Source organism: Antedon bifida, chromosome 10, assembly GCF_963402885.1.
Source record: "Antedon bifida chromosome 10, ecAntBifi1.1, whole genome shotgun sequence".
Taxonomy (NCBI): Eukaryota; Metazoa; Echinodermata; class Crinoidea; order Comatulida; family Antedonidae; genus Antedon; species Antedon bifida.
In genome coordinates, this window is record NC_136235.1 from 12,382,478 (window position 1) to 12,409,708 (window position 27,231).

A 27,231-nucleotide genomic window follows, 5' to 3' on the forward strand; every position below is an offset into this window, starting at 1 on the left:
GATTCATGCTTGTGAAGATATGATTACAACAAACGTGATTTCGTTAAATCGTGCGTAGACCGCGTAATGTTTGATTGAGCACCGTGAAAACATAACCACATCGATTCCTGGCCATAAGGAATATACTGTGAAAAATTGACTTGGCTAGATGAAACTGATATCAAGACAAGGCCATATACAAGTTAGTCTTTACCGACCGACCGACATAGTGAGCTGTAGAGTCTAAAAACGCGAGACGCGACTAAAAAACTGGAAAAAATAAATGTTTTTACTTATAAAATTACAAAATAAATGGTTAAATTCAACCAAAAACCTATTGGCTGGCAGCCAATTTGTCTATTTTTTGTTTTAAATTACATTTTTTTTTTCGATTCAATTTTTGGTCAAAGTGGATAACTATTTGGTGACATTAAAATGATATATTCAACAGAAAAATTTTAAGGAATTAATTTTTTCAGGGGGATAATACATCTTTAATAAACACTTTATTTTGCAGAATCAATAATGTATGTGATTCGAGTGCTGCTGCTGATGATGCAACAGGCCCTGCCAAAAAATCAATATCATGTTGTCATAATGTGGACTGAACAATACGAAGTAAAATTAATTATTTATGATATTAATTACTTTTATTACGGAAGTATTACATCCATATCAAATCGAAAGTACACCGACCGTAACAAACGTTAGCCTTTCCAAAATTAGATATTTGTTTGTTTCTCTGGTTTCTCTGCATCACGTAATACATCTTTCACCTTTTATTAAATAATACCAAAAAAATCAACAGCAATGGATATAAATAAAACTCGTTATAGTTTATTCCACGAGATAAAAAATATATACATATATAACATTATATTGAGTTAAACATTGTCTGAAATATCTGGGTATAGCTGATACTTTGAAAGTGTAAAAGTTTGTTTCAAATGATAAATTTAAAGATCATAATGTTCTTCCGGTGCAAAGTAAGTGTTGTCTTTTTCTACTTCAACTTCTAAATCCAACCTCTCTTGTTCAAGCCTATCTCGTTTCCTGTACCTGACAGCCCTCTGATGCTGGTTTGTGGCCATACAAGTAATTATCTGCCTGTGCTCTTTCTTCATCATCACTAGTCTACAAGTTTCTTCCTTCTCCTTAAGTACTTTCTGTGCATTTTCTCTGATTTTATCGTCAATGCGATCAAATCTTTTTCTGACATCCTCAATATTCACTTTCTTTGTCTTTTGAAGAAGCTGGTTCTAAAATGAAAAAAAAATGATAGAAATTTAAACTCGGGAAAAGCAACTTTTGAAATAAACTGCATTCTTTGACTGAAAAATTCCCCTTCATTATCACATTATTATTGAATACAGACACTTTTATTTAAAACTGAAGAAACTAACCTGTCTTCTCTCCTCGGCTGCGATTTGTTTTGCTTGGTTTTGCATATCCTGGAACTCTCGTTTTTCCGAAAGTGTTTGTTGGAATGCTGTCGTCTTTCGTACTTTAAGTGATTGCTTTCTTTTAAGAAGAAACTCCTAAAATTAAAGCAACAATGTGTCTGTTATTATAGTATGGTGTAGTGTAAAGCAGGTATTAAGAGTTAAGACATTGGTGACTCTATATGTTGACTGTCGTCACTGTGATTAAAATGAAGATATTGATAATGACGACAATGATAATAAAGAGTAGTGCTTATGCTAGGATGTCAATATTGGTTGACATCAGTATTCTTACTTTTCGTCTCTTTTCGGCTGCTGTTAGCTTCCATGTAAGATTGGTTTCTTTTCCATTGTTCTCTTCGTCTGTTTGTCGCTCGAGTCTGGACAATGACCGCGGCATCTCTAATACAGGTTTGACTCCATCCAAAATGTCAAAGGAGCATCCATTTTGTCCAGGTCTTGGGTTAACGATGACACCAGACATTCTTAGCTCTTCTAAGATCTGGAAGGTGCTCTTGTCTCTAAGAGTCGGCATACTTTGGTTACCAATAGGTGGAAGTCGACGAGTTGGAATAATGTTTGCTAAAAGTAAGAACAAAAAAAGAAAATTACAATAATTGTAATCATATTTGATATTATTCATTTGTATCATTTATTCTTCTTTTTTTATATTCTTCTTTTTGTCTTACCAGTTGAGTTTCCATCCTTTAATCTTAATAGTTCTTCATTCACTCTTTCGTCATGGCTCATCAAAGATGCATGATCAGATAGATTGGTTTCTGAATCACTCTGTAGAAAAACAATTGTAAAAAGGAACATCTGATTATAGAAAAATGAACAGAAAAATAATAACGGCGCCGTGGAAAATTTGGACTCTCGACAAAACAAAAAGTTAGAAAGAATAAATTAGGCCTAGCCTAGGGGCCTACATTTTATTTTTATTTTGGCATGCAGCCTTAACAAATATTTAACAGAACTGTATGGTAAAGTGTACATGCACGTTACGTGACAATAACCAAATATACAACAAAATACAAAAATCTACCTCTGGCATGACGCCCACTTTGTTTGATCTTCGTCGGAAAAACCTAAGAATTAGATTTACTTTTTTGCGTTCTTTCACTTCTTTCCTTGTTTGATGATTTTTATCATCTTTTGCGTCAGGTTTGACTTTAATTTTAGAATAACACGATCCCATATTACTAGTAATTTCGTAGTTTAATTTCAAATCGTCACTGAGAAATTGTGAAGGTGCTTGTCTTAGCAAAGACAAAGACAGAATGTTATTGTTGGCATGGAGTTGTATTTCAACTCGTTGGTACGAGCAACGAATTTACGCAACACGCGGAAATTACGCGACGCACAAGCACTTCTAAGCTAGCGAGCCGTAATGGGGCCTGTGTGGTTTTATATATCAATTCTGTCCTAATAAGTTAAAAATTAATGAATTAAAGCTAATTTTCTGCTAATTTTGTTAGATTATTTTGTTTGTTCAATTTTTTTAATGCACTACATCATTTCAATGAATCATCCTGTTTGTACCTAACTTCTGAGAAAACTTAACACCACGTGCATGCAGTATGGACCTGATAAGTTGCTACTTCTCCCTCCTATCACGTGCTGTCGTGGATACACCAGGAATCGAATTATTCGAATATATCACCAGATAATTAGCACATAGTTGTTCGTGTACCAGCTTGGTGTTGTCAAGAGTGGACATTCGACCGAGTTTTTTGGATATGAAGTATGTTGTAGTTGTGTTTGTTTTGTAAGTGAACTTCGCAGGTTTGTATTAAAATACTAAATACTATTTGTACTGTAGTTAGGCATGACTAGTTAATTAGTTGTAAACAAGTTAACGCAGTCTGTGCCTGGGCCTACTAAAAGGACAAAAGCGGGCTATACTTTACATTTAGTTTTACTACTACTAGATACTACTAACTAGGCCTAGTAGAGGCAAATATACAATTGTTTATACTTACTTATTTATTCGTACATTACAAAACTTTAGTATTAATATTAATAGGAATATTCCATGCATTACTATTAAGTTTTTAGTCGCGTGAAAACGGTCGGTAGTCGGTCGGTAAACACTAACTCAAATGTGCGCACGCGACTACAGTCTACACTACACTATCACTACATGTATATGGCCCTGTTCTTATGTTGTTAATCCAACAGCCGGAATTTCGATTTTTTTCTGTAACATAGAATAAAGTACTACGTATAAATGCTATGCGTGACAAAAAATGTATCTTTTTGTTTTGGCGTGTTTAGTAATTAAAATAGAAAAGTTAAAGATGTATTGTCCCCCAAAAACATGAAAAATAAAGATTAATAATAAAATCAGACTTTGAATAGATTATTTTGTAGCTTTATTAAAGTCACTTTTGACGTGCTCGTATAACGTAATTTCGAGTTGAAAAGTGAATCAAATATGATGATAGTGTTAGTCCAACAGCCGGAATTTCGATTTTTTTCTGTAACATAGAATAAAGTACTACGTATAAATGCTATGCGTGACAAAAAATGTATCTTTTTGTTTTGGCGTGTTTAGTAATTAAAATAGAAAAGTTAAAGATGTATTGTCCCCCAAAAACATGAAAAATAAAGATTAATAATAAAATCAGACTTTGAATAGATTATTTTGTAGCTTTATTAAAGTCACTTTTGACGTGCTCGTATAACGTAATTTCGAGTTGAAAAGTGAATCAAATATGATGATATTATTAAAGAAAGGTTGTAAAACAGAAATCGGGCAAAAAGAGTGCATATTAACATTTAACGCGCAGTGCGCGTGCAAAAATCTGCGCACTCATGGCAATTTTTTAAACGCTTAAAATTGTCTGAAACGTTGTCTTATTTCATCGAAAACATATTTTGAAAATGTTAAGCGCGCGTACGCATGCGTTACATGCGCTACGCACGTAATTGTATTGCCATATGATGATTTATGAGTACCTAATTTTATTTAATTGTGATTCATGCTTGTGAAGATATGATTACAACAAACGTGATTTCGTTAAATCGTGCGTAGACCGCGTAATGTTTGATTGAGCACCGTGAAAACATAACCACATCGATTCCTGGCCATAAGGAATATACTGTGAAAAATTGACTTGGCTAGATGAAACTGATATCAAGACAAGGCCATATACAAGTTAGTCTTTACCGACCGACCGACATAGTGAGCTGTAGAGTCTAAAAACGCGAGACGCGACTAAAAAACTGGAAAAAATAAATGTTTTTACTTATAAAATTACAAAATAAATGGTTAAATTCAACCAAAAACCTATTGGCTGGCAGCCAATTTGTCTATTTTTTGTTTTAAATTACATTTTTTTTTTCGATTCAATTTTTGGTCAAAGTGGATAACTATTTGGTGACATTAAAATGATATATTCAACAGAAAAATTTTAAGGAATTAATTTTTTCAGGGGGATAATACATCTTTAATAAACACTTTATTTTGCAGAATCAATAATGTATGTGATTCGAGTGCTGCTGCTGATGATGCAACAGGCCCTGCCAAAAAATCAATATCATGTTGTCATAATGTGGACTGAACAATACGAAGTAAAATTAATTATTTATGATATTAATTACTTTTATTACGGAAGTATTACATCCATATCAAATCGAAAGTACACCGACCGTAACAAACGTTAGCCTTTCCAAAATTAGATATTTGTTTGTTTCTCTGGTTTCTCTGCATCACGTAATACATCTTTCACCTTTTATTAAATAATACCAAAAAAATCAACAGCAATGGATATAAATAAAACTCGTTATAGTTTATTCCACGAGATAAAAAATATATACATATATAACATTATATTGGGTTAAACATTGTCTGAAATATCTGGGTATAGCTGATACTTTGAAAGTGTAAAAGTTTGTTTCAAATTTAAAGATCATAATGTTCTTCCGGTGCAAAGTAAGTGTTGTCTTTTTCTACTTCAACTTCTAAATCCAACCTCTCTTGTTCAAGCCTATCTCGTTTCCTGTACATGACAGCCCTCTGATGCTGGTTTGTGGCCATACAAGTAATTATCTGCCTGTGCTCTTTCTTCATCATCACTAGTCTACAAGTTTCTTCCTTCTCCTTAAGTACTTTCTGTGCATTTTCTCTGATTTTATCGTCAATGCGATCAAATCTTTTTCTGACATCCTCAATATTCACTTTCTTTGTCTTTTGAAGAAGCTGGTTCTAAAATGAAAAAAAAATGATAGAAATTTAAACTCGGGAAAAGCAACTTTTGAAATAAACTGCATTCTTTGACTGAAAAATTCCCCTTCATTATCACATTATTATTGAATACAGACACTTTTATTTAAAACTGAAGAAACTAACCTGTCTTCTCTCCTCGGCTGCGATTTGTTTTGCTTGGTTTTGCATATCCTGGAACTCTCGTTTTTCCGAAAGTGTTTGTTGGAATGCTGTCGTCTTTCGTACTTTAAGTGATTGCTTTCTTTTAAGAAGAAACTCCTAAAATTAAAGCAACAATGTGTCTGTTATTATAGTATGGTGTAGTGTAAAGCAGGTATTAAGAGTTAAGACATTGGTGACTCTATATGTTGACTGTCGTCACTGTGATTAAAATGAAGATATTGATAATGACGACAATGATAATAAAGAGTAGTGCTTATGCTAGGATGTAAATATTGGTTGACATCAGTATTCTTACTTTTCGTCTCTTTTCGGCTGCTGTTAGCTTCCATGTAAGATTGGTTTCTTTTCCATTGTTCTCTTCGTCTGTTTGTCGCTCGAGTCTGGACAATGACCGCGGCATCTCTAATACAGGTTTGACTCCATCCAAAATGTCAAAGGAGCATCCATTTTGTCCAGGTCTTGGGTTAACGATGACACCAGACATTCTTAGCTCTTCTAAGATCTGGAAGGTGCTCTTGTCTCTAAGAGTCGGCATACTTTGGTTACCAATAGGTGGAAGTCGACGAGTTGGAATAATGTTTGCTAAAAGTAAGAACAAAAAAAGAAAATTACAATAATTGTAATCATATTTGATATTATTCATTTGTATCATTTATTCTTCTTTTTTTATATTCTTCTTTTTGTCTTACCAGTTGAGTTTCCATCCTTTAATCTTAATAGTTCTTCATTCACTCTTTCGTCATGGCTCATCAAAGATGCATGATCAGATAGATTGGTTTCTGAATCACTCTGTAGAAAAACAATTGTAAAAAGGAACATCTGATTATAGAAAAATGAACAGAAAAATAATAACGGCGCCGTGGAAAATTTGGACTCTCGACAAAACAAAAAGTTAGAAAGAATAAATTAGGCCTAGCCTAGGGGCCTACATTTTATTTTTATTTTGGCATGCAGCCTTAACAAATATTTAACAGAACTGTATGGTAAAGTGTACATGCACGTTACGTGACAATAACCAAATATACAACAAAATACAAAAATCTACCTCTGGCATGACGCCCACTTTGTTTGATCTTCGTCGTAAAAACCTAAGAATTAGATTTACTTTTTTGCGTTCTTTCACTTCTTTCCTTGTTTGATGATTTTTATCATCTTTTGCGTCAGGTTTGACTTTAATTTTAGAATAACACGATCCCATATTACTAGTAATTTCGTAGTTTAATTTCAAATCGTCACTGAGAAATTGTGAAGGTGCTTGTCTTAGCAAAGGCAAAGACAGAATGTTATTGTTGGCATGGAGTTGTATTTCAACTCGTTGGTACGAGCAACGAATTTACGCAACACGCGGAAAATACGCGACGCACAAGCACTTCTAAGCTAGCGAGCCGTAATGGGGCCTGTGTGGTTTTATATATCAATTCTGCCCTAATAAGTTAAAAATTAATGAATTAAAGCTAATTTTCTGCTAATTTTGTTAGATTATTTTGTTTGTTCAATTTTTTTAATGCACTACATCATTTCAATGAATCATCTTGTTTGTACCTAACTTCTGAGAAAACTTAACACCACGTGCATGCAGTATGCACCTGGTAAGTTGCTACTTCTCTCTCCTATCACGTGCTGTCGTGGATACACCAGGAATCGAATTATTCGAATATATCACCAGATAATTAGCACATAGTTGTTCGTGTACCAGCTTGGTGTTGTCAAGAGTGGACATTCGACCGAGTTTTTTGGATATGAAGTATGTTGTAGTTTGTTTTGTAAGTGGACTTCGCAGGTTTGTATTAAAATACTAAATACTATTTGTACTGTAGTTAGGCATGACTAGTTAATTAGTTGTTAACAAGTTAACGCAGTCTGTGCCTGGGCCTACTAAAAGGACAAAAGCGGGCTATACTTTACATTTAGTTTTACTACTACTAGATACTACTAACTAACATTACTATTAAGTTTTTAGTCGCGTGAAAACGGTCGGTAGTCGGTCGGTAACTCAGTCTACACTACACTATCACTACATGTATATGGCCTGTTCTTATGTTGTTAGTCCACCAGCCGGCATTTCGATTTTTGTCTTAACATAGAATAAAGTATTACGTATAAATGCTATGCGTGACAAAAAATGTATCTGTTTGTTTTGGCGTGTTTAGTAATTAAAATAGAAAAGTTAAAGGTGTATTTTCCCCCAAAAACATGAAAATTAAAGATTAATAAAATCAGACTTTGAATAGATTATTTTGATTTAAATGTACATATTTCACCGGATTTAACATTCCAACAAAGAGAATCCAATAGAAAGCTGAGAGTAGAGTTGCAGGAGCGAATTAGTGCAGGTGAACCTAATCTATTTATCTCCAGGGGTAAAATTATACAAAGACCCCAAGAAAATTTTCAAGAAAATTTTCGCTGATCCTGTAAATGCAAATAAAATGGAAGAAGAAAACATTAATTTTAGAAGTAATTTATTTGATGGTGCAAGAAAGCCTAACTGTTTTGAAAAAAATTCTATTAAGGTCGTATATTCTAACATTGACTCGTTTTTAAGTAAAAAGAATGAGATGGAGATTCTGATTTCAATTAATAATCCAAGTATAATTATGTTGACTGAGATATTCCCAAAGAATCAAAGTAAGAAGAATTTAATACAGGAGATTGATTTAAATTTGGATGGATACCAAGTATTTTTTTCTACAAATTTTGGCGGTAGAGGTGTTGCCATTTATTTAAAAGAAATTTATGTGGATATGTGACAGAGACATCCATTGGAGATATTGGAGATATTATTTATGTGAAACTTTCATTGAAAAACAATGATTCTTTACTTTTAGTTTGTGCGTATAGGCGCAAGACAATATCTTGTTAAAACAAAATTATCATTAAGGTGATTATGTTAAAATTAATGAAGAGCTAAAAAAGATTGATTGGGAGGGAAAATTTGAAAATGGTGGAACAGAAGAGTGTTGAAATTTGTTTAGTGACATTATTGCAGAAACTAGTGGACAAGGGGGACAACAGTAGGTCAAAGAGCCTCTTTGGATAAACAAGGGTATGAAAACAATGATAAAGCTTAAAGGAAAAGCATGGTTTAGGTATAACCATTGTCCAAGCAGATCTAATAAAGCAACATTTAAAGATGCTAGAAATAAAGTAACATCCATGAAAAGGAAGGCCATTTGGAACTTTGAAAAAATGATTGCTTTCGAAATAAAACAAAAACCCAAATCATTCTGGCGATATGTAAACTCCAAAACCAAAGTTAAAGCGGGACTGCCATCCCTGAAAGATGAGATCAATGTGACACACAGTGATGATCAGTCCAAGACTGAGATACTTAATACTTTTTTCTCTGCAGTTTTTTTAAGGGAAGATATTGATAACGTACCGAGTTTCAAAGAAGATTTTTTGATACATTTTGTTCTGAAGTTGAAATATCACCCCAAATCGTTGACAAATATTTAAAGAATTTAAATGTGACCTGATGGTATTCACCCTATGATTTTAAGAGAGTGCAGAGCTTATATTTCTGAGCCGCTAAGTAAATTTTTTTCTAATTCATTGAAAGAAGGTATTGTTCCTCGGAATTGGAAAGCAGCTCATATTGTACCCATTTTTAAAACAAGGCCAACAGCCATAAGTCGCGTGATAAAACGCATGGTGATACCGGACCGACAGACAGACAGACCGACCGACCGACATAGTGAACTATAGAGTCGCGTCCACGCGACTAAAAAGAAGCAGGGTGGAAGTAAATAATTATCGGCCTGTTAGCTTGACTGCTGTTTGTTGTAAAGTTATGGAAAGCATAATTAGAGATTCTTTAATTAAGCAATTTGTCAACAATAACTTATCGGAACATCAACATGGTTTTAGGTCCGGTAGATCCACAGCAACGCAATTATTAGAGATAGTAGAACATGCTTTTAGATGATGGGCATGATATTGATGTGGCATATTTGGACTTCCAAAAGGCCTTCGATTCTGTACCTCATATGAGACTGTTAAGGAAGGTTTAAGCTTATGGTATCTCCGGTAACGTCTATAATTGGATTCAAGACTTCTTAAAAGGTAGAAGACAACGAGTAATGTTAAATGGGACTCTGTCGAAATGGTCGGATGTGATAAGTGGTGTTCCGCAAGGAAGTGTGCTTGGTCCGATTTTATTCTTACTCTTTACCAATGATTTGCCTGAAGTTGCACTATCAGAAGTCAAGATGTTCGCTGATGATACTAAAGTTTATGATTATGGGGAATCTAAAAAATAATTGCAGATCTCACTTGATAATATGTTTAGCTGGTCGACCAGATGGCAACTACCTTTCAATGCCAACAAGTGCAAGATGTTGTATATGGGGAAAACCAATGAGAAGAATGAGTATTTTGTAAATGTACAAGATAATGTTAAAATTGAAGAAACTGCTATAGAAAAGGATCTCGGAGTATACTTTGATCATAAATTGAACTTTGATTATCATATAAATTGCTGTGTTGCTAAGGCAAATAAAATAGTGGGTCTCATCTAAAGGACTTTTTGTTACAACGATAAGGATATGTTTCTTAGTCTATACAAATCTTTAGTCCGCCCTATCTTAGAATTCAACTGTTGTGTCTGGGCACCTCATCAAATTGGACTGATTAAGAAAATCGAGTCGGTTCAGCGAAGAGCTACCAAGTCATTGTCAGAAATAAAACATTTGGCTTATCCGGATAGATTGAAGTTTTTGGGTTTACCTACACCTGGAGTACAGACGATTAAGAGCGGATATGATCCAAATCTTCAGAATTATAAATGGTCTTGACGTTATAGAAAGCAGGAAGTTTTTTACATTTGTTGATTGTCATGGAACTAGAGGTCATGAATACAAGTTATATAAAAACAAGTTTAGGCTTAATTCCAGGAAGTTTTCCTTCGTTGTAGAGTTGTGGACTCGTGGAATAGCTTACCATCTAATGTTGTAAAAGCTCCAAATTTAAATATATTCAAGTCACGTCTCCTAAATGATCATTGGAAGTCCCTTGACTGCAAGTTTACTTTTTCACATTTATAAACATTTTGGAACATTGCGTGTACACCCGGAGCCCTAAGCATCTATATTTTGGGAAGAAGACAGGAAGGGTCATATAAGCTATATTTAGCTTGCTAACCGACCCAAAAACATCAAGCAAGTATCAAGAAAGTATATACCAAGATAGAATATGAATATTCTGTTCACAGAATTCCTTCGAGGAGAAAAATGTTATCACTTCTAACTATGCGAAAAATCTGTCTGCAGTAAAATTTCTGTGAAACATAATTTCTTCTCAAACTATATAATATAATTTCTGCAAAGTAAAAATTGTGTCTACACAATGTTCGCTGTATTGCATTACATGTCGGCGCCCCGTACCACGTGCACCTGATAAATTGCTCCTCCTATCACGTGCTGTCATCCACGTGACGTGCACACATTGTTTTTTAAATTTTAGTGCAGCTTGGTGTTGTCAAGAAAGTGGACGTTCGGCCGAGTTTTGGATATGAAGTGTGTTATTGTTTTGTTTGTTTTGTTAGTGGACCTAGGCCTAGCAGGTTTGTATTAAATCCTAATAACTGTACTGTAGTTGTATTGTACTGTAGCAACCAAACCAAATTAACCCAGTCTTAACTAGTAGCTAGGCCCTATTCTATTATTTATATTAGTATTACCATGGAGTAAAGAATAAGCTCCATGGTATTACATTACAGACAGTAGGCCTAGGTATAGTACTAACTTAGTAACTAGGTAGGTAGTAGGCTAGTAAACAGAGTCTCATATAATTAACTACTGTGTACAGAATGTACATTACAAAACTGTATACTATTATTAATAATTAATATGTATAATTAATATGTCCTTGCGTTACGTAGGCCTACCTGGGTGAGAACCAAGTTTCAGAGAATTCCCAGGATGGCTCATCATGATCATTATTATGTTATTTGTTACTAGGCCGAGCTAGACTTACCCTAAGTAAAGTTATTGTCTTTATGTTGTTAGTTCACCAGTTGGCATTTCGATTTTTGTCTGTAAACTAGAATAAAGTGTTATGCGAAGAAATACTATGTGTGCCAATATATTTTTTCTTTTACTAATATTTTAACCACTGTACACAGTAGAAGAACATAGCATGCAATAAGGTAATAATTGTATGCCAATTTTGAGTACTGTGCTTATACGGTGCCTAGTTAGGTGCAGTGGCATGTTTTTAGTCGCGTGGACCCGACTCTATAGTTCACTATGTCGGTCTGTCGGTCTGTGTGTCGGTCCGGTATCACTATGCGTTTTATCGCTTTCTGACCTTATCTTGATATCAGTTTAATCTAGCTAAGTCAATTTTTCACAGTATATTCCTTATGGCCAGGAATCGATGTGGTTATGTTTTCACGGTGCGCAATAAAAAATTACGCGGTCTACTCACGATTTAACGAAATCACGTTTGTAATCATATCTTCACAACCATGAATCACAATTAAATAAAATTTGGTACTCATAAATTTCAGGGCATAAATCATCATATGGCAATACAATTACGTGCGTAGCGCATGTAACGCATGCGTACGCGCGCTTAAAATTTTCAAAATTTATTTTCGATGAAATAAGAGTACGTTTCAGGCAATTTTAAGCGTTTACAAAATTGCCATGAGTGCGCAGATTTTTGCGCGCACATTGCGCGTTAAATTTTATTGCGCACTCTTTTTGCCCGATTTCTGTTTTCTTGACTTACTTTTCAACTCGAAATTACGTTATACGAGCACGTCAAAAGTGACAGGCTACGCACGTGTAAATTAAAAAATATAAATGTTTTTAAACATTTCAACATTTTTAAACATGTTCAGTAATTTCGGTCAGTTGGTAGGTTGGTCGGTCGGTCGGTCTGTCTGTCGGTCTGTCTGTCGGTCCGGTATCACTATGCATTGTAGCACGCGACTTAATGGCTGTTGGCCTTGTTCCTGAACTTGGACCTTTATGGAATTTCTGACAACATTCTTCCCTTTTGAACAATACTATCGCATTTGATGCTTTCCTAGATAACATGCAAATGAGCCATATGGGAGAGGAATGCATTGATGTCTAAACCATACAAATAACCTGCATATCCAGACAAATACTGTACTCCAAATCACACAGACAGCTACCATCCGGACAAATCCCCAGGGAAAATTATACCCTGGGAAACAAACAACAAATCCTACATTCTAGGAAAACTAAACCTTTAAAAAAACACTACACCTCAGACATCAAACCACTATAAGGATAAATACCTCCCAGGCAAAATATACCACACTCATTATTTAGTTTTCCATGGATGTGTCGGAGGGAGATATAATTGTCTAGAAATCATAGATAAGGAAAAGACTTGGCTGATCAGCCATGTGTGTGAATATACTATACCCATGGAGTTATTTCTCCATGCTATAATAATCATCAATTGAGGAAGTAGGCCTACTGTACAACAGGAAGAGTGAATAGCTATTGTTGAATAGAATGTGAAACAAAGGATTACCTTTAACCTGTATGTGTTTTATAGAGTCAAGTCACATAATACTATACACCAATCTAAAGCTCTGTCTACACTATCAAACATTGTCCATATAGAAATAATGATGTCATATCACTAAGTATTTTGGCATATCATACGTCTTTGTGAAACTAGTTTGATAGTGTAGACAGAGCTTTCTTTATTTGTATGTAAAAAGATACAAAAAATACAGTATGAAAGGAATGTAAATAAAAGCATTACATTTTTAAATTGTATGGACCGGGTAGGCTTATACCGATTTTCAATGACTTAACAAGCATTAACTGGGTAACTAATTCTAATAAAAATTATATTTCCCTGTCTAAAATTGATTGTTCTTTTGATTTATACACTTTTTTTTTCTCCCAAAAAAGCATCTTAAATTTACATAAATGACATTCAATTTTGGTAAATTTCCTATAGTACAATATAACATTACAACATATTCTTATAGCATCACTTGTTTGTTTCACAAAACTCGTTTTCTTTACTGCTGACAATTAATGGAGTTATCAATGTTGTTGGTTTATATTTTATAATAGTTTACTGTATATAATATAATAAACAATATAAACTTTAAACCTGGAGCTGCCCTTCAAAGATATAATTGTCCTGAAAAAAAAAATGGATTAGGATATTCAAAGTTTGTTTTTTTCACCTTTGTTTTTGTTTGGCGGACAATAAATATTTAACCGACTATAATAATAATAATAACAGGATTTTTATAGCGCACATACCACTCAAGAGTGCTCAAGGCGCATTTAAAAAATAAAAAACAAATCATACATATTCCTGACAAATAAAATGCAATTTCTTTGGAGGGTCCCCATCCGTTCTCGGACCCCTACCTAGGTGACCAAACTGTGCTAAACTGGGACTTACTGAAAAGGAGCAAACCAAACCGTTCCTGTGCAACGGTAATCATTTTTAGTGTTAAAACAATGACACAGTTTATCACGTGAGATATATTAATGTTATTTTCCACATGTTCATTATTAGTGAAAGCAGATCCTCCCAAGCCAGCATTTACAGGAAGCTACTATGCATCTGGTGTTCTGCAATTACCGTACGCTGAATTGAAGGAGGAGTTTTCTATTTACTATGATGTGAAGACCAACAGGAGCCTGGTGTCCTTTTATAATGGTAAAAATGTATAGCAATATAGAATTATACCAATACTTTATTAATAATCTTTATTAACAAAAAAGAATTATCGGTTTAATTGAAGGAAGAATGAATAGGGAGCTTTTGATTTGAGACCTAGGTGAGTCGATTTGTCGTTGTTCATCGTCTAAACATAGACGCCATAAAAACTGTGTCATGCATGATGCACTTCTGCACACCTTATCTCTCCGATCCTTGACTAGATAATAAATAGTTGACCTAAAAAAACACCACCTCCTGTTTTATGAACTTCAAATCGAAAACTCCCTATTAGAAAAAAGAAAAGAGCTTGTGCATTTAGATGACGAAAAGACATTTTTCATTTCACTTCATATTTTCAAATGTCATACACTCAATGCGAATGCATACTATCTTGTTAGCTTGTGAAAATCTGGAAATAACCAAAAAATAAACTGATTCAACTTTTTTATTTTTTGTAGGTTTGGACAAGACTTACCTCTTTGAAAAGAATGCTGGCTTTGACTACGGCGTCACCTACACTATTTCTCCTGAAACCGTCACAGGTAAAGTAGAAACAGGATGCTTCCAGATGAATGGGACAAAAGACGGTGCTGTCTCTATTCAGAGTTTTATTCCTGATGTTTCTAACTTCAGTGTAAGTTTGTGTTTGTATCTCAAAATGTTTAAGAGAAGTAACCTAATTATTATTTATTATTGTTTATCGTAGCTATACAAGAAGCCTACATTTGACACATTTTATTTTTTATCTCAGGGCCCTTGCTAGAAGAGTAAGCTTGCTTCATGAGGACCCCTTGATAATAGAATTGAATAGGATATTAACAGTAAACTATTTAACCAACAAATTGAATAATATTAAATGAAATAAAATAAATAAAATACATATAAATAAAGTCAAAATTTGACAGATTATGAGTGAGATTTATATTTGAGAGAAGAGCAGGATTGGTTGTTATGAAGGTTTCACTGCTTTTATCTCAATCACAATGCTAGACTTATACCCAGTCAACTCTCTAACTTGAAAGCTTTGTTTATTTATCAGATATTTACAATACAATATAAAGCCATAAACCAAAGTAAATATCATTCATATGATGAACTTGGAAACATAATACAGTATTTCAGATAAGCTTAAATGTCGCCATTCTGAAGCCATTTTACATCTTTATTGGAGTTCAATTGTTATTAGTTTATGACTGGTGGAGCGCAATGTCTCAAGCCACCACAATTGTTCTGTTTTGTACAGCATTGTATCTCTAGTGTAGAGCAAAACAACATCGAAATTGCAGTTTTATTAGTAATTGCAACTACAGATTTAAAGTTGAAAATAACTTTTATTTTCACTTTAATATGTCACTAATTTGCTATACATCAAAGCATAAGATGGTTGATTGATACACATGTTTGATAGTTTTAACAAATGTAGGTGAATAAAATACAATGAACAAAAGAAATGATAGTATTGTGATATTAGGAAGTAGGAAAAATAACATATGTATGACTGGATGTGTTGCGTAATGTGTTACTGGGTGTCATGTGTCAATACCATGTCATCTATTGTACACTGTTTGTACCTCGGAACCAAACAAAATGTCCCCTTAATAGGTGTCAGCTGAATGGAGGTTGGCCGTAGACATATCGCCCCTCATTTGTTTGACCATTGAATAGGGATGTGATCCTTGGATAGGCATTGGCCGTAGTGTTAACCCTTTTCTTTTTGTTTAACAGTATGCAGGGCAGGGAGTTGCAAATGAGGTCGGAGTAGACATTTGGAAAAGTGTTGTTGATGTAGACCAAAAGACAAACACGTACAGATTCATGGTGACACAGAGCCAACCACCAAGACCTGTGCGATATGAAATGATTGGCTACGACACATTAATTGGTTCCCATTACGATCGTTATTACGTGGACTATTATGTATACAGTACTAAACCGATACCTGATTCGACGTTTGATTTACCTAAAGGTGCGAACATACTGGGTTTTTTTTGGCACACATTTAGTCACTAACTTTAAGATTATTACATTGTGTTCAATAATTATTTGTTTGTCGATATTAATTGGTTTTTTGGTTAAAATCGACACTTGTATTAATTAGCTAATAAGACAATTAACATAAAAAGTAGCCTGGAAATCGCATCCCATTCCAACAAAAGCATAAATTGACATGTTATATAAAATAATATTTATGAAGGTCAAATTACGGTGTGCTTGCATCCTTGTGTTGCGTCCAAGGGAACCGAGCATTATCACTATTGTAATTTTCAAACCTGACCCTTTGTTAGTTATGAAGTCTAAGATAAAATATAACACCTTAATTTCTATTGGAATACAGGTCTGAAGTGTGGCTCATTCCCTGGACCAGGTATTGAGCATCACATCATTACTAATCCACACCAAGAGATCTTTAGCCCACACAAAGGAGACCGTTACAATAAGTTTTACGAGACCTACAAAGATCTACATAATAAGCAATACAGTGATGAAGTTGAACATCAAAAGAGGCAATCAACTTTCAGAAATAATGTCCGGTAAATATAAACTTTCCAATTGAAACATTTTTCTATTGTGATCTGGTAATTTGTTGTGATTTAGAGTGACCAAGAAGTACTTGGGCATTGGGCCAAAATGTGCAAAAATATATATACAATTTAAAAGAGAGCAAAAACAAAGGTGCAAGTTTTTTTACCATACCTTTAAAATATTGAAAGTTGGGAGAATATTTTGACTGCTCCATTAATTGTTTTATACATCAATTACATACCTACTAACTGTTCTATATATAAGCTTTAGATGGCTTCCATCTAGAAGCGAATGTTGAAGGCTAGGCAGCGGATTAAGAAATTACAGCGCTTGGAATAATTTGGCTGCAGTTACAGACGGTGCACACTACATGTTGTTTTTCCATTGCGCATCATTCCAGAGTGTACCACAAAATACTCAACTGAGTCAGTGTGCAATATTAATTTTTAAATGACAGAAAACAATGCATGGTACATGATACAAATAAAAGGCAAGGATGCACTTAATTAATAATAGAGAATTCTATGATTTAATAGGTTTATTCACTCAACCAATCGTGCGCATCTCAGCTACAAAGTGGAAGTAAACCACCTAGTTGACCTATTTGACGATGAACTACGACAAATGCGAGGAAGATTGTACACACCGGGTGGAAACAACGGTTTGCCCTACATTGTTAAAGATAACAAAATACCAGACAGCGTGGATTGGAGAATAATGGGTAAAGATAATTTTGTTGGGTTTTTTATTTGATACAGCTTGTTCAGGCAAATGACTGTTCTGCCGCAGAGCCCAGGAACGGTAATTAAAGTTAAAACTTTTTCACAATTTTATAAGATAAATATAATATATTTTCCTTTGTAAAATTGATTTTTCTTTGTATTTGTATATATTTTTACGTACTCAAATATAGATCAATTACGATCAATTTTGGGAGAATTTCCTATCTTTAACTTACAAAAAAAGTCCTTTTATTAGCACTATGTAAAAACATCAAAGCGTGATGGAATTTAATAAAGAATGTAAAAAAATTATTCGATGATTAAAATGGCATTTAAATACGATTTATTTAAAGGTGCTGTCAGTCAAGTAAAAGACCAAGCAACGTGTGGTTCATGTTGGAGTTTTGGTACAACTGGAACTATAGAGGGTGCTTATTTTCTCCAGGTATAATGTATTTCTTGTACTGCATGCACTACATTAACCATGACTGAATGGCACTAAAGTTTCGTTTCTGAATCTTGCAACTCCATAATGCAATCTAGTGTCTTTTTTTGCCATCACAAACTTAACCTTACCATGTGAGATAAACAAGTAGATGCAAGGCACTGTTAAAAAATGAAATAAAACATATTATATAACACCTATTATAAATTCCTGTCATTTGATTGTGACCCACATGGTGTGCAATAGTACATACTAAAAAAAATCTGTTTGAAATCCAATAGCAGTATCGTCTGTTGAACAAAAGCAGTGACGAGCACGACAACTGGAACTCTACTTTATTTTCTTTTTTGAAACTTGCCAACCTTTAAGCTCTGTCTGCACTATCAAACTGTATGTGACAACAAAATGTGATGTACCCATATATGGATATGATATCACTACCATATTTGGGCACATCACACTTTTTTGACAAACTAGTTTGATAGTGTAAACAGAGCTTTAAAGAATATTAGACAATTCTTTAATTTTTAATGTTAATTATAATTTCCAGACTGGAAAAATGATTCGTCTGTCACAACAGAATCTAATGGACTGCTCATGGAAACGCGGCAACAACGGTTGTGATGGCGGTGAAGAGTGGCGTTCCTATGAATGGATAAGGGATAATGGAGGTTTGCAGGCTGAGTCAACCTATGGTCATTACCTTGGCCAGGTATTCCTATTTATTTCAATTATTTGTTTCTTTCAAAACTGTTTTACGCCATTTTTATCATAATGATCATGTTTTTGTATTTTATCTATTGTCTGTGACAAAAAAGGTACATTTAAAAACATGTTTCATGATTAAAATTCATCTTTAAAATGGAAGATTCCATTTAATATTATAACTTAACTGACTCCTTGTATTATTTACAATAGAAGATGCCATGAACTTTAATAATACTGTATCTCCACATTTGCATTTAAATTATTTATAACTTATCTGTAGAATGGAAGATGCCACTAATAATATAATATTACTGACTTATACTGTATCTATACATTTGTATTACTGTACCCTATCTTTACAATTGAAAATGTTACTTGATGTTATGAAATTGCTGTATCTCTGCATCTGTATTATTTTTTTATACACTACCTTTAGAATGGAAGGTGCCACTTTAACAGTTCAAATATAGCTATAGAGATCACAGACTACTATAACATTACATCTGGAAGTCAGAGTAAGTTGGCCAATGCAATTGCCAATGTTGGCCCTATTGCTGTTGGGATAGATGCTTCGCACAAGTCATTGTCGTATTACGCCAGTGGAATCTACTACGAAAAGGCATGTGGTAAGTACAAACTTGCCTTCTATTCAATCCTCACCTTAAGTAGAGGCAATAGCCATATTCATTCACTATTTACTGTACACTTAAAGCAGATATTTCCCTTTAACCATTTGTTAACATGACCCGTATCCCATACGAGTAATTTACTTTCCCAGGATGCGAGGCCCGTATATGTACGGATTGACTTTTTGGGGTTACTGAATTGTACTTTTTGAGCATTTGACCTAGGTCAAACAAAAACAATTCACATAATAATAAAACCAACAATTGCAGAAAGTTACAGTCATAAAAATGTATTTGCATTTTTCCTAAATGTATTAAAAATACTTTATTTAGCCTCAGTCACTTGGGGTAGAAAACTTGCATCTTCAATGGGTAACAGTTGTATTCACTTTGATGGGTTAACTCTTCATAAAGCTCTATCTACACCATCAAACTAGCTTGACAAAAAAGTGTGATGTGCCCAACTATGGTAGTAATATGACATCATCGTGACACATCACATTTTTTTGTCACATAATGTCATACCCGATTTTAATGGCGATTTACCAAAGTAGGTGATATTTTCTGTGGAAATATTTATATTGTTGAATTTCAGGAAACAAACCAGAGAATCTCGATCATGCTGTGTTAGCAGTTGGGTATGGTAAGATAGGGTCAGAATCTTACTGGCTTATTAAGAACTCCTGGTCAACAAACTGGGGAAACAACGGCTATGTTCTTATGAATCAAAAAGAAAACAATTGTGGAGTTGCCACTGATGCAACTTATGTAAAGTTGAAAAAAAATTGATACAAATTCTCTATGCAAGAGTCAAACGTTAGGCAATGTATTAAAAAAAGTTATAAAAAAAAAGTCATGGACCATGTACCATTTTGTTTGTTTTTAATTATTAAATTTTTGCTACTAGTAAATAAAAGAAATTATATATAACAAAATAAGAAGGCCTACAAGGTAATTCTAATGCCATAGACTATAATAAATTAAGTTAATTAAATAATTAATTAATACATTGTGTAATACACTAATTCTATCAATCAATCAATCGTTCGATTTATATAGCGCCATTCCAACATTCATTGCTCATGGCGCTGTAGAAAAAATCAGAAAAGGTGAGTTTTGAGTAGTGACTTAAAGTGACTCAATGATGATGTGTGTTTATTGTTCAAGGGTAGGTGGTTCCAGAGTCTAGATACATACTAGGTTAACAAACAGATGGCCATATTTCAAACTGAATAATAGATACTAAGTTAATAAACTAGTGGCTATACTACTTCAAACATACTAGAATAACAGACGACCATATTATACTTTAAACTAAATATACATATTAATTTAATAAACAAGTGGCTATACAACCATAGTTCAAGTCGAATCCTGTGTTCTTTCTAAAATTTTCAAAAAATTGACGTTTTTTACCCTTTTATTTTTTGACATAACTGTTTACTATAGCATAATTAACATGCCCAGAGTCGAATAATGTGTTCTGCGCATATCAATTATGCTATAGTAACCATTTAAATAATTATGTCTATTTTTGAAAAGATCCCTGTACTAGTATAGGGAAATTTTTGAAAAATTGCCATTTTTCGACCCTTTTATTTTTTGACATAACTGGTTACTATAGCATAATTAACATGCGCAGAGTCGAATAATGTGTCCTGCGCATGTCAATTGTGCTATACTAACCATTTATATCGAAAAATAAAAAGGTTGAAATTTGGCCATTTTTGAAAAAATCCCTGTAGGCCTACTATAGTACAGGGAAATTAGCGAAAAATTGCCATTTTTCGACCCTTTTATTTTTTGACATAACTGGTTACTATAACATAATTAACATGCGCATTAACATAATAATAAAGTGTCGTGGATATATTTAGTTATCAAAGCATGAACCAATACAAAAAACACACAAATTCACCCCTCTTTTTATACAGTATATGGCTCTCTGTGTGTTTTTGACACAAACTTTCAGAGACTCGTTCATCATTTCATTTGTAATAATTTGCCTTTATTATTTTAATATTGTTCATACCCTATTCAATATATTAACAAATATATCCACGACACTTAATTATTTTATTTAGTCATCAAAGCATGCATTATGAATTGAAAATATTACATAATTGTTATTAATAGGACGGAGTTATGGGATGTTTCATTCCAAAATCAATCAATCGAACTTTATAATGTACTAGCGCACGCGCGCGCAATATTCTTTGCCGCAAGTACTTCTGTACGCTATGCACATCGATATTTCACCGTAAAATGTGCAATTACATTTTTTTAAATATAAGAAAAAGTTTAAAGTATTTTCTTGCTGCTATACTTTACATGCATTAACGGAGACAAGTTTTACACAAATTGATCTGCATATCACGTGACTATAATCCAATGTCGCAACTCTTTATATATATGGCTCTGTTGTGGACACGATTATAGCGCCACCTATCGCTTCTGTCGTTATTCTGGACAAAATACTTCCTCATTCTGGACAGAAATTTCCCCATTTTAAGTATTCCCATTTCTCTACTTGGGAAATTGCTACTTGTTTGGCTTGCAACGCACCACTATAATTATTGTGGTAGCCCCTGGTGGATGGTCTAGTTATAATAGCTTAAGCATGATGTTTGTTACGAATAACGTTCCCCCATTTTTATGAATATGGAGGAACTCCATTTATAGTTTTGACAGAATCCATAACAGTTGTATAGTTTAATTAAAAGCATAGTCAATTGTACTTCCACAATCCAACCTGCATCTTCAGCGTTGGTGCAAGTTGATATTTTAGGTTGTTTTTGTGGAAGGTAATATTGTTAATTTCCTGGTGATTTTTTCTTCAATTTTTTGGTTTGTATGTTTTGTATATGGATGTACTTTCCAAAATAATGGGAATAATGAATGAATGAGTGAATAGGCATTGAAACCTAAAATATAATGAATGAAAACATCTACAATTTGACCAAGAAACACTATAACAATTACATTTGTTCACAATTTGCATTATACACTACAGTATATTGATATCGTATTGTTGCTTCATAAATTTTCCACAGGTATAATAATCAAGTAAAATTAGTTTTCACAATCAATAACAATTTCGATAATATCAATTTTCCATCTTAAAATGTCCACATATTATAATTTACATAATGTGAATATATTGTTTTAGGTAAAATATATTGTTTTTTTAAATATGAATATTTTTTTTATATTCATAATATGAATAATTTGTTCTATTAATGTATTATTTTAATTAACCTTTAATATCAACACTACCTGTTAGATTTGTTTGAATGAAAAACAAGTTGCATATTAAATTTGCAAAAAAATATACAGGAGGTATATAATATTATAAGTACAATGAATTTATTTTAGTAATTTTCACAATACATTTTTTTGTTTTATTCTAGCAACACTAAAGAACTCCGTACCAAGGCTAATATTAATAAGAGAATGTTTTTTATATACAAAATGAAATGGTTTAATGTTAGTTCTCATCTCATTCATATGTTTTATTCCTCTGTTGTTCAATCAATCATTTCTTATTGTATTATTGTTTGGTTTTCTCATATCAATGTAAACAGTAAAAGTCAAATTCAGAGATTAGTAAATAAGGCCAGCAGAGTTATCGGTGTAGAAGTGAAACCTTTAGAGGAAATGTTTAATACACTCATACTTCAAAAATTTGACACAATTATGCAAGACCCATCACATTCAGACATCATTATAAGTAGATCAGGAAGGGTTAGACTGACACAGAAAAAAATTTCCACAAATCGTTTCAGATTTTCACCAATGTACATAGCATGCAATTTATTTAACAAAAACTTTTCAAGATAGTCACTTGTATTTATTTTTATTGTTATCACATCATATTATTTATTCTACTCAGGTACAAAACATATCTCGAAATTGTTAGCAATTTTGACAATAAAGTTATCTTGTATAGGAAATAACCTCAACCAGCCTCTTACAGTGCTTTTTAATTTGTTCCATTAGGTAAATCCCCTTTTATAAATGTCCACCATTGATCAGTCAACTTTTCATTTTCATGCCCAGAAATAAATCCTGTGTTGAATAATGTAAAGCCAATATCATGTATTTCTTTAAACAATTGTGTCTTATTCAAGAAATCTTTAGGCGACCCTATAGTTAGTGAGAATGAAGTATATTCTGCTTTCTTCAACTCTTCATTGTAGTTTACATTAGGCCTAATATTACATTTTTTTTTCTCCTCCTCAAAGCCATGTTTTATAGATGGTAGCAGATCGATAAATTTAGGTGGCCCAGATATTACCCATGTACATGAATGCCTTTGACCATACGTAGTTATAACCCTATTAATCCACCTTACATCTAAAATAAATCTACTTCGTCTAGAAGACCCATTCAGTTGTTGCTGTCTTCTTTCGTCAATAATTTTAATTAACTCTGGAATTTGGTAAAAATCCGCTTCGGCCTGTAAAATATCCCACTCTTTAAATCCGTCTGGTAGGATGAGTTTTGATCGACGCAGGAAATTCAGAACGTGTCGAAATGCAGGCCCATCTCCGTCAATAATGTAGCGATTATGCTGATCAACTTTAGAAGGAAGGTCACCAATGAACATAGCACCAAGCATAGACTCTGGATAACGGGTTAATGTTGAACGAGATGTCGTGTAGAAGTGTCCACCAACATTTACATCCAATAATTCATCCATAGTCCTGTCGTATAAGATTTGAAGTGATAGTTATACTACTTTCTTTAAACTATTAGCTTCCTTTCTCTTTAATTATATGCAATATATTAAAGTGTGTAAATGTATCGTGAAAAGGGCCACGGACACATCGCAATTTGTAAGATTTTCACTTAATTTAGTAGTAGCCATGTAATACGGCAGTAATAGTATATGCTTACAAGGATGAATATCTTGACCCTATGTGATGTGTAAATGGCCGTCATGAATTAAGAAAAAAAATTAGTTATTCAGCAGAAACACACTACAGTCACTCTCAATTCTACCTGACAAAATTGATAATTGGCATGCAATCCATGAAACAAAGCATCTACCTTTTATAGAAACCGGGTTTGATGCACGAGGTACGGGTATTGTTACCAGGCAGACTATTCACTTTGAATGTACGCCTAAAAAAGACCTGTGAACGTACGTGTAGATGAGTAATTAGCGCGTGATCATTGAGAATAATGGTGGATAAAGATAACGTACTAACAAATTGACCTTTAATGTTTGGACTTAATTCATGAATTATCTTATACAGACAAATTAGGAAAGTACCTACGAAAATAATATGTAAATCGGGTGACAATTTGCTTAAACACCTTTTAAATTCATATCTGTCCATTAGTGAAGAGAAGTAAAAATCAGATTTTATCGATTTTACTTCTCTAAATCTATGAAATGATATCGAAATATACAGGAATTTTTGTTTGCAAAATAATCCAAAATACTGTACGAATTTGTATTAAATACGCTAAATACGGTATTACAATTTGCACGTTGTCGTCATCTATCGAAAATAAATGGGTCGAAATATGCCAATTTTATGACAAATTATCTATACCTAGTACTGTATATTATAGGCGGAAGTTATATATAAAATTTAAAGACTGAAAATTTGCCTTTTTCTCGAAATCTTTGTACACAGATTTTCTTTCGAAAAAAGGCGAAAATATGATTTTTTTTTTAAATTGTTATGCGATAATATTGCTATATTGCGCGCGGTATCATTTTAATGTGTTGTTTTTGTTAATTCAAATTGAGATTGTTTTGATGGCCAAATCCAGAATGTGTGTCATTCATCATTTAATCATTTAATTGTTGTAATGTATAATGAAAAACTATCTATTGAGGCAATTTTATGACCAAAATACAACGGCAAAAAACGAACAAATAAACGCCTAAACCAGGAAAGCAATGATATATTTATGTATGTTGTAATAAAAAATCTTTCAATCAATAAATGCTATACAGTACAATTTACGAATACAACAGCAATCATCAACTGATACATTATTATTTACTTTTCCCTTTCATTTACTTAAATGACATTTTGTTCTACAAAGGCATTCTTCCATGTTATACTACTGTATTTCACTTTAATCTCAAAGTTTTGAGTTTTTATTTGTTTTAGTTTGTATATTATGGAAAAAAATCAAATGAATGAAATGAATGAATTATGAAATGTATGATTACGCAACACAACAAATTTCAAGAAGAAAGTTAGTAACATTAGAGCTAACAAACAAAAACGTATATATACAGTATAACAACTTACAGTTTAACTAGTTACCTATCTTGATTATTTCTGTACCAATTTTCTACAGAAATATTTAATTGTTACAATTCTCTTCTGTAAAACTACACAAAAGAATAACAACAAAGTAGAACTTTTTAAATACTATTAAAATAAAGGAAACATTAACAAGAAATCATTACATATTTATCTAGTTTTCTATTTTTACTATTGCTGTCATAATTTTCCAACTAAACAAAGAACAACACAAAGTATTAATTGCTGGTATCGCTAGTAAACAATGTTTACTCATGGAGGAAAAAATAATATTAATAATTATTATTTAAATAAACCATTACATGTTTAACTAATATTATCTCTTTCTAACTTTCCTACAAAAATATTTCAATGCCGGCCAATTCTGCTTTCAACTAAAACAAACAAGAAAAACGACATGCAAAGTATTCATTTCTAATATCGCTAGTAAAACAATGTTAAAGATGTATTGTCCCTTGAAATACAAAAAATGAAGGTCAAAATATTCAAAATTTAAATTGGCCATATCAAAGTAATATTAAAGTCATTCACTTTTAGGATTGTTTACAACTCGTCACGGTTGAGAAGGTGTTTTCACACAGATCGCGAGAGGAAGTCTTATGATTGTGCATACGAGTAGCCAAACAAGCGCGTTGCATTATGAGATATGTTTTGATCGAAAACTTTGACTGGAAGTCAAAGTTATTTTTTGAACAAAAAACGTCTGTATTTCAGTTAAATGATTTTTTTTGCAACTAATTTTTGGTGAAAGTTAATAACTATTTTGATACTTCAAAATGACAAACTTTTTTTCGAAATCTTTTTTTTTAAATTTTTTTGGAATTAGTCAAAGGGACAATACATCTTTAAGTAACACTAGCTATTAGGTCTACACATCACATGCTACAATTGTGTTTCGTGCACAGATTTCAACGCAATTTGGTAACGCTCAGCTAACTTATAATTAAGATAATTGCGAGAGTGAAAACATTACTAATTCTATTAATTAAAAAAAACCGTAAAGCTATAACAGTGTATTATGTGTCATCGCTTATCTTTACACTGTTACATCAGGTACATCCTCTTTTATAAATGTCCACCTATCATAATTATTTGTGCCATCATTATTAAACCCTGTGCTAAATAACTTAAAACCAATGTTTTGTAATTCTTTAAACAATTGTTTCTTATCCATCCAAGCATTAGAATTATATGCGCACATATAATGTTCTAGTTTTATTGTGAAAGCCTCGCATTCTGCATTTCTCAATTTTTCATTGTATTCCTTTGAGTCTATAAAGCAATTTTGTATAGATGGAAGCTGATCAATAAATGTAAGTAGCCCAGAAATTAACCATGTACATGTGTCTGAGTTGATTGATCCAACGGGGTATCGGCATTCAACCTCTAGAATATGCCTAGTTGGTATAGGTGCCCTAACCACG

General features: G+C 33.0%; 4 protein-coding genes across 4 annotated transcripts; 1 reads left to right on the plus strand and 3 right to left on the minus strand.

The window, feature by feature from the left end:
• Positions 1-935: 935 nt before the first annotated feature.
• On the minus strand, positions 936-2,619 carry LOC144853472 (uncharacterized). The gene is made up of 5 exons (XM_078711169.1): positions 2,467-2,619; positions 2,111-2,210; positions 1,717-2,003; positions 1,383-1,517; positions 936-1,238 (listed from the first exon to the last, which is right to left on the minus strand). The coding sequence occupies exons 1-5, from the start codon at positions 2,617-2,619 to the stop codon at positions 936-938; spliced, it is 978 nt and encodes a 325-aa protein (XP_078567295.1).
• Positions 2,620-5,328: 2,709 nt separating this feature from the next.
• LOC144853473 (uncharacterized) lies at positions 5,329-7,012 on the minus strand. Its single transcript, XM_078711170.1, has 5 exons — positions 6,860-7,012; positions 6,504-6,603; positions 6,110-6,396; positions 5,776-5,910; positions 5,329-5,631 (listed from the first exon to the last, which is right to left on the minus strand). The coding sequence occupies exons 1-5, from the start codon at positions 7,010-7,012 to the stop codon at positions 5,329-5,331; spliced, it is 978 nt and encodes a 325-aa protein (XP_078567296.1).
• A 4,214-nt stretch (positions 7,013-11,226) lies between these two features.
• On the plus strand, positions 11,227-20,874 carry LOC144854130 (digestive cysteine proteinase 1-like). Its single transcript, XM_078712021.1, has 10 exons — positions 11,227-11,377; positions 14,344-14,487; positions 14,949-15,124; positions 16,216-16,456; positions 16,826-17,021; positions 17,550-17,734; positions 18,089-18,180; positions 18,731-18,892; positions 19,325-19,514; positions 20,110-20,874. The coding sequence occupies exons 1-10, from the start codon at positions 11,326-11,328 to the stop codon at positions 20,301-20,303; spliced, it is 1,632 nt and encodes a 543-aa protein (XP_078568147.1). The 5' UTR covers positions 11,227-11,325; the 3' UTR covers positions 20,304-20,874.
• Positions 20,875-23,496: 2,622 nt separating this feature from the next.
• On the minus strand, positions 23,497-24,216 carry LOC144853474 (BTB/POZ domain-containing protein KCTD6-like). Its single transcript, XM_078711171.1, has one exon. It carries the CDS (start codon positions 24,214-24,216, stop codon positions 23,497-23,499), a length of 720 nt encoding a protein of 239 aa, XP_078567297.1.
• Between the last annotated feature and the right edge of the window lie 3,015 nt (positions 24,217-27,231).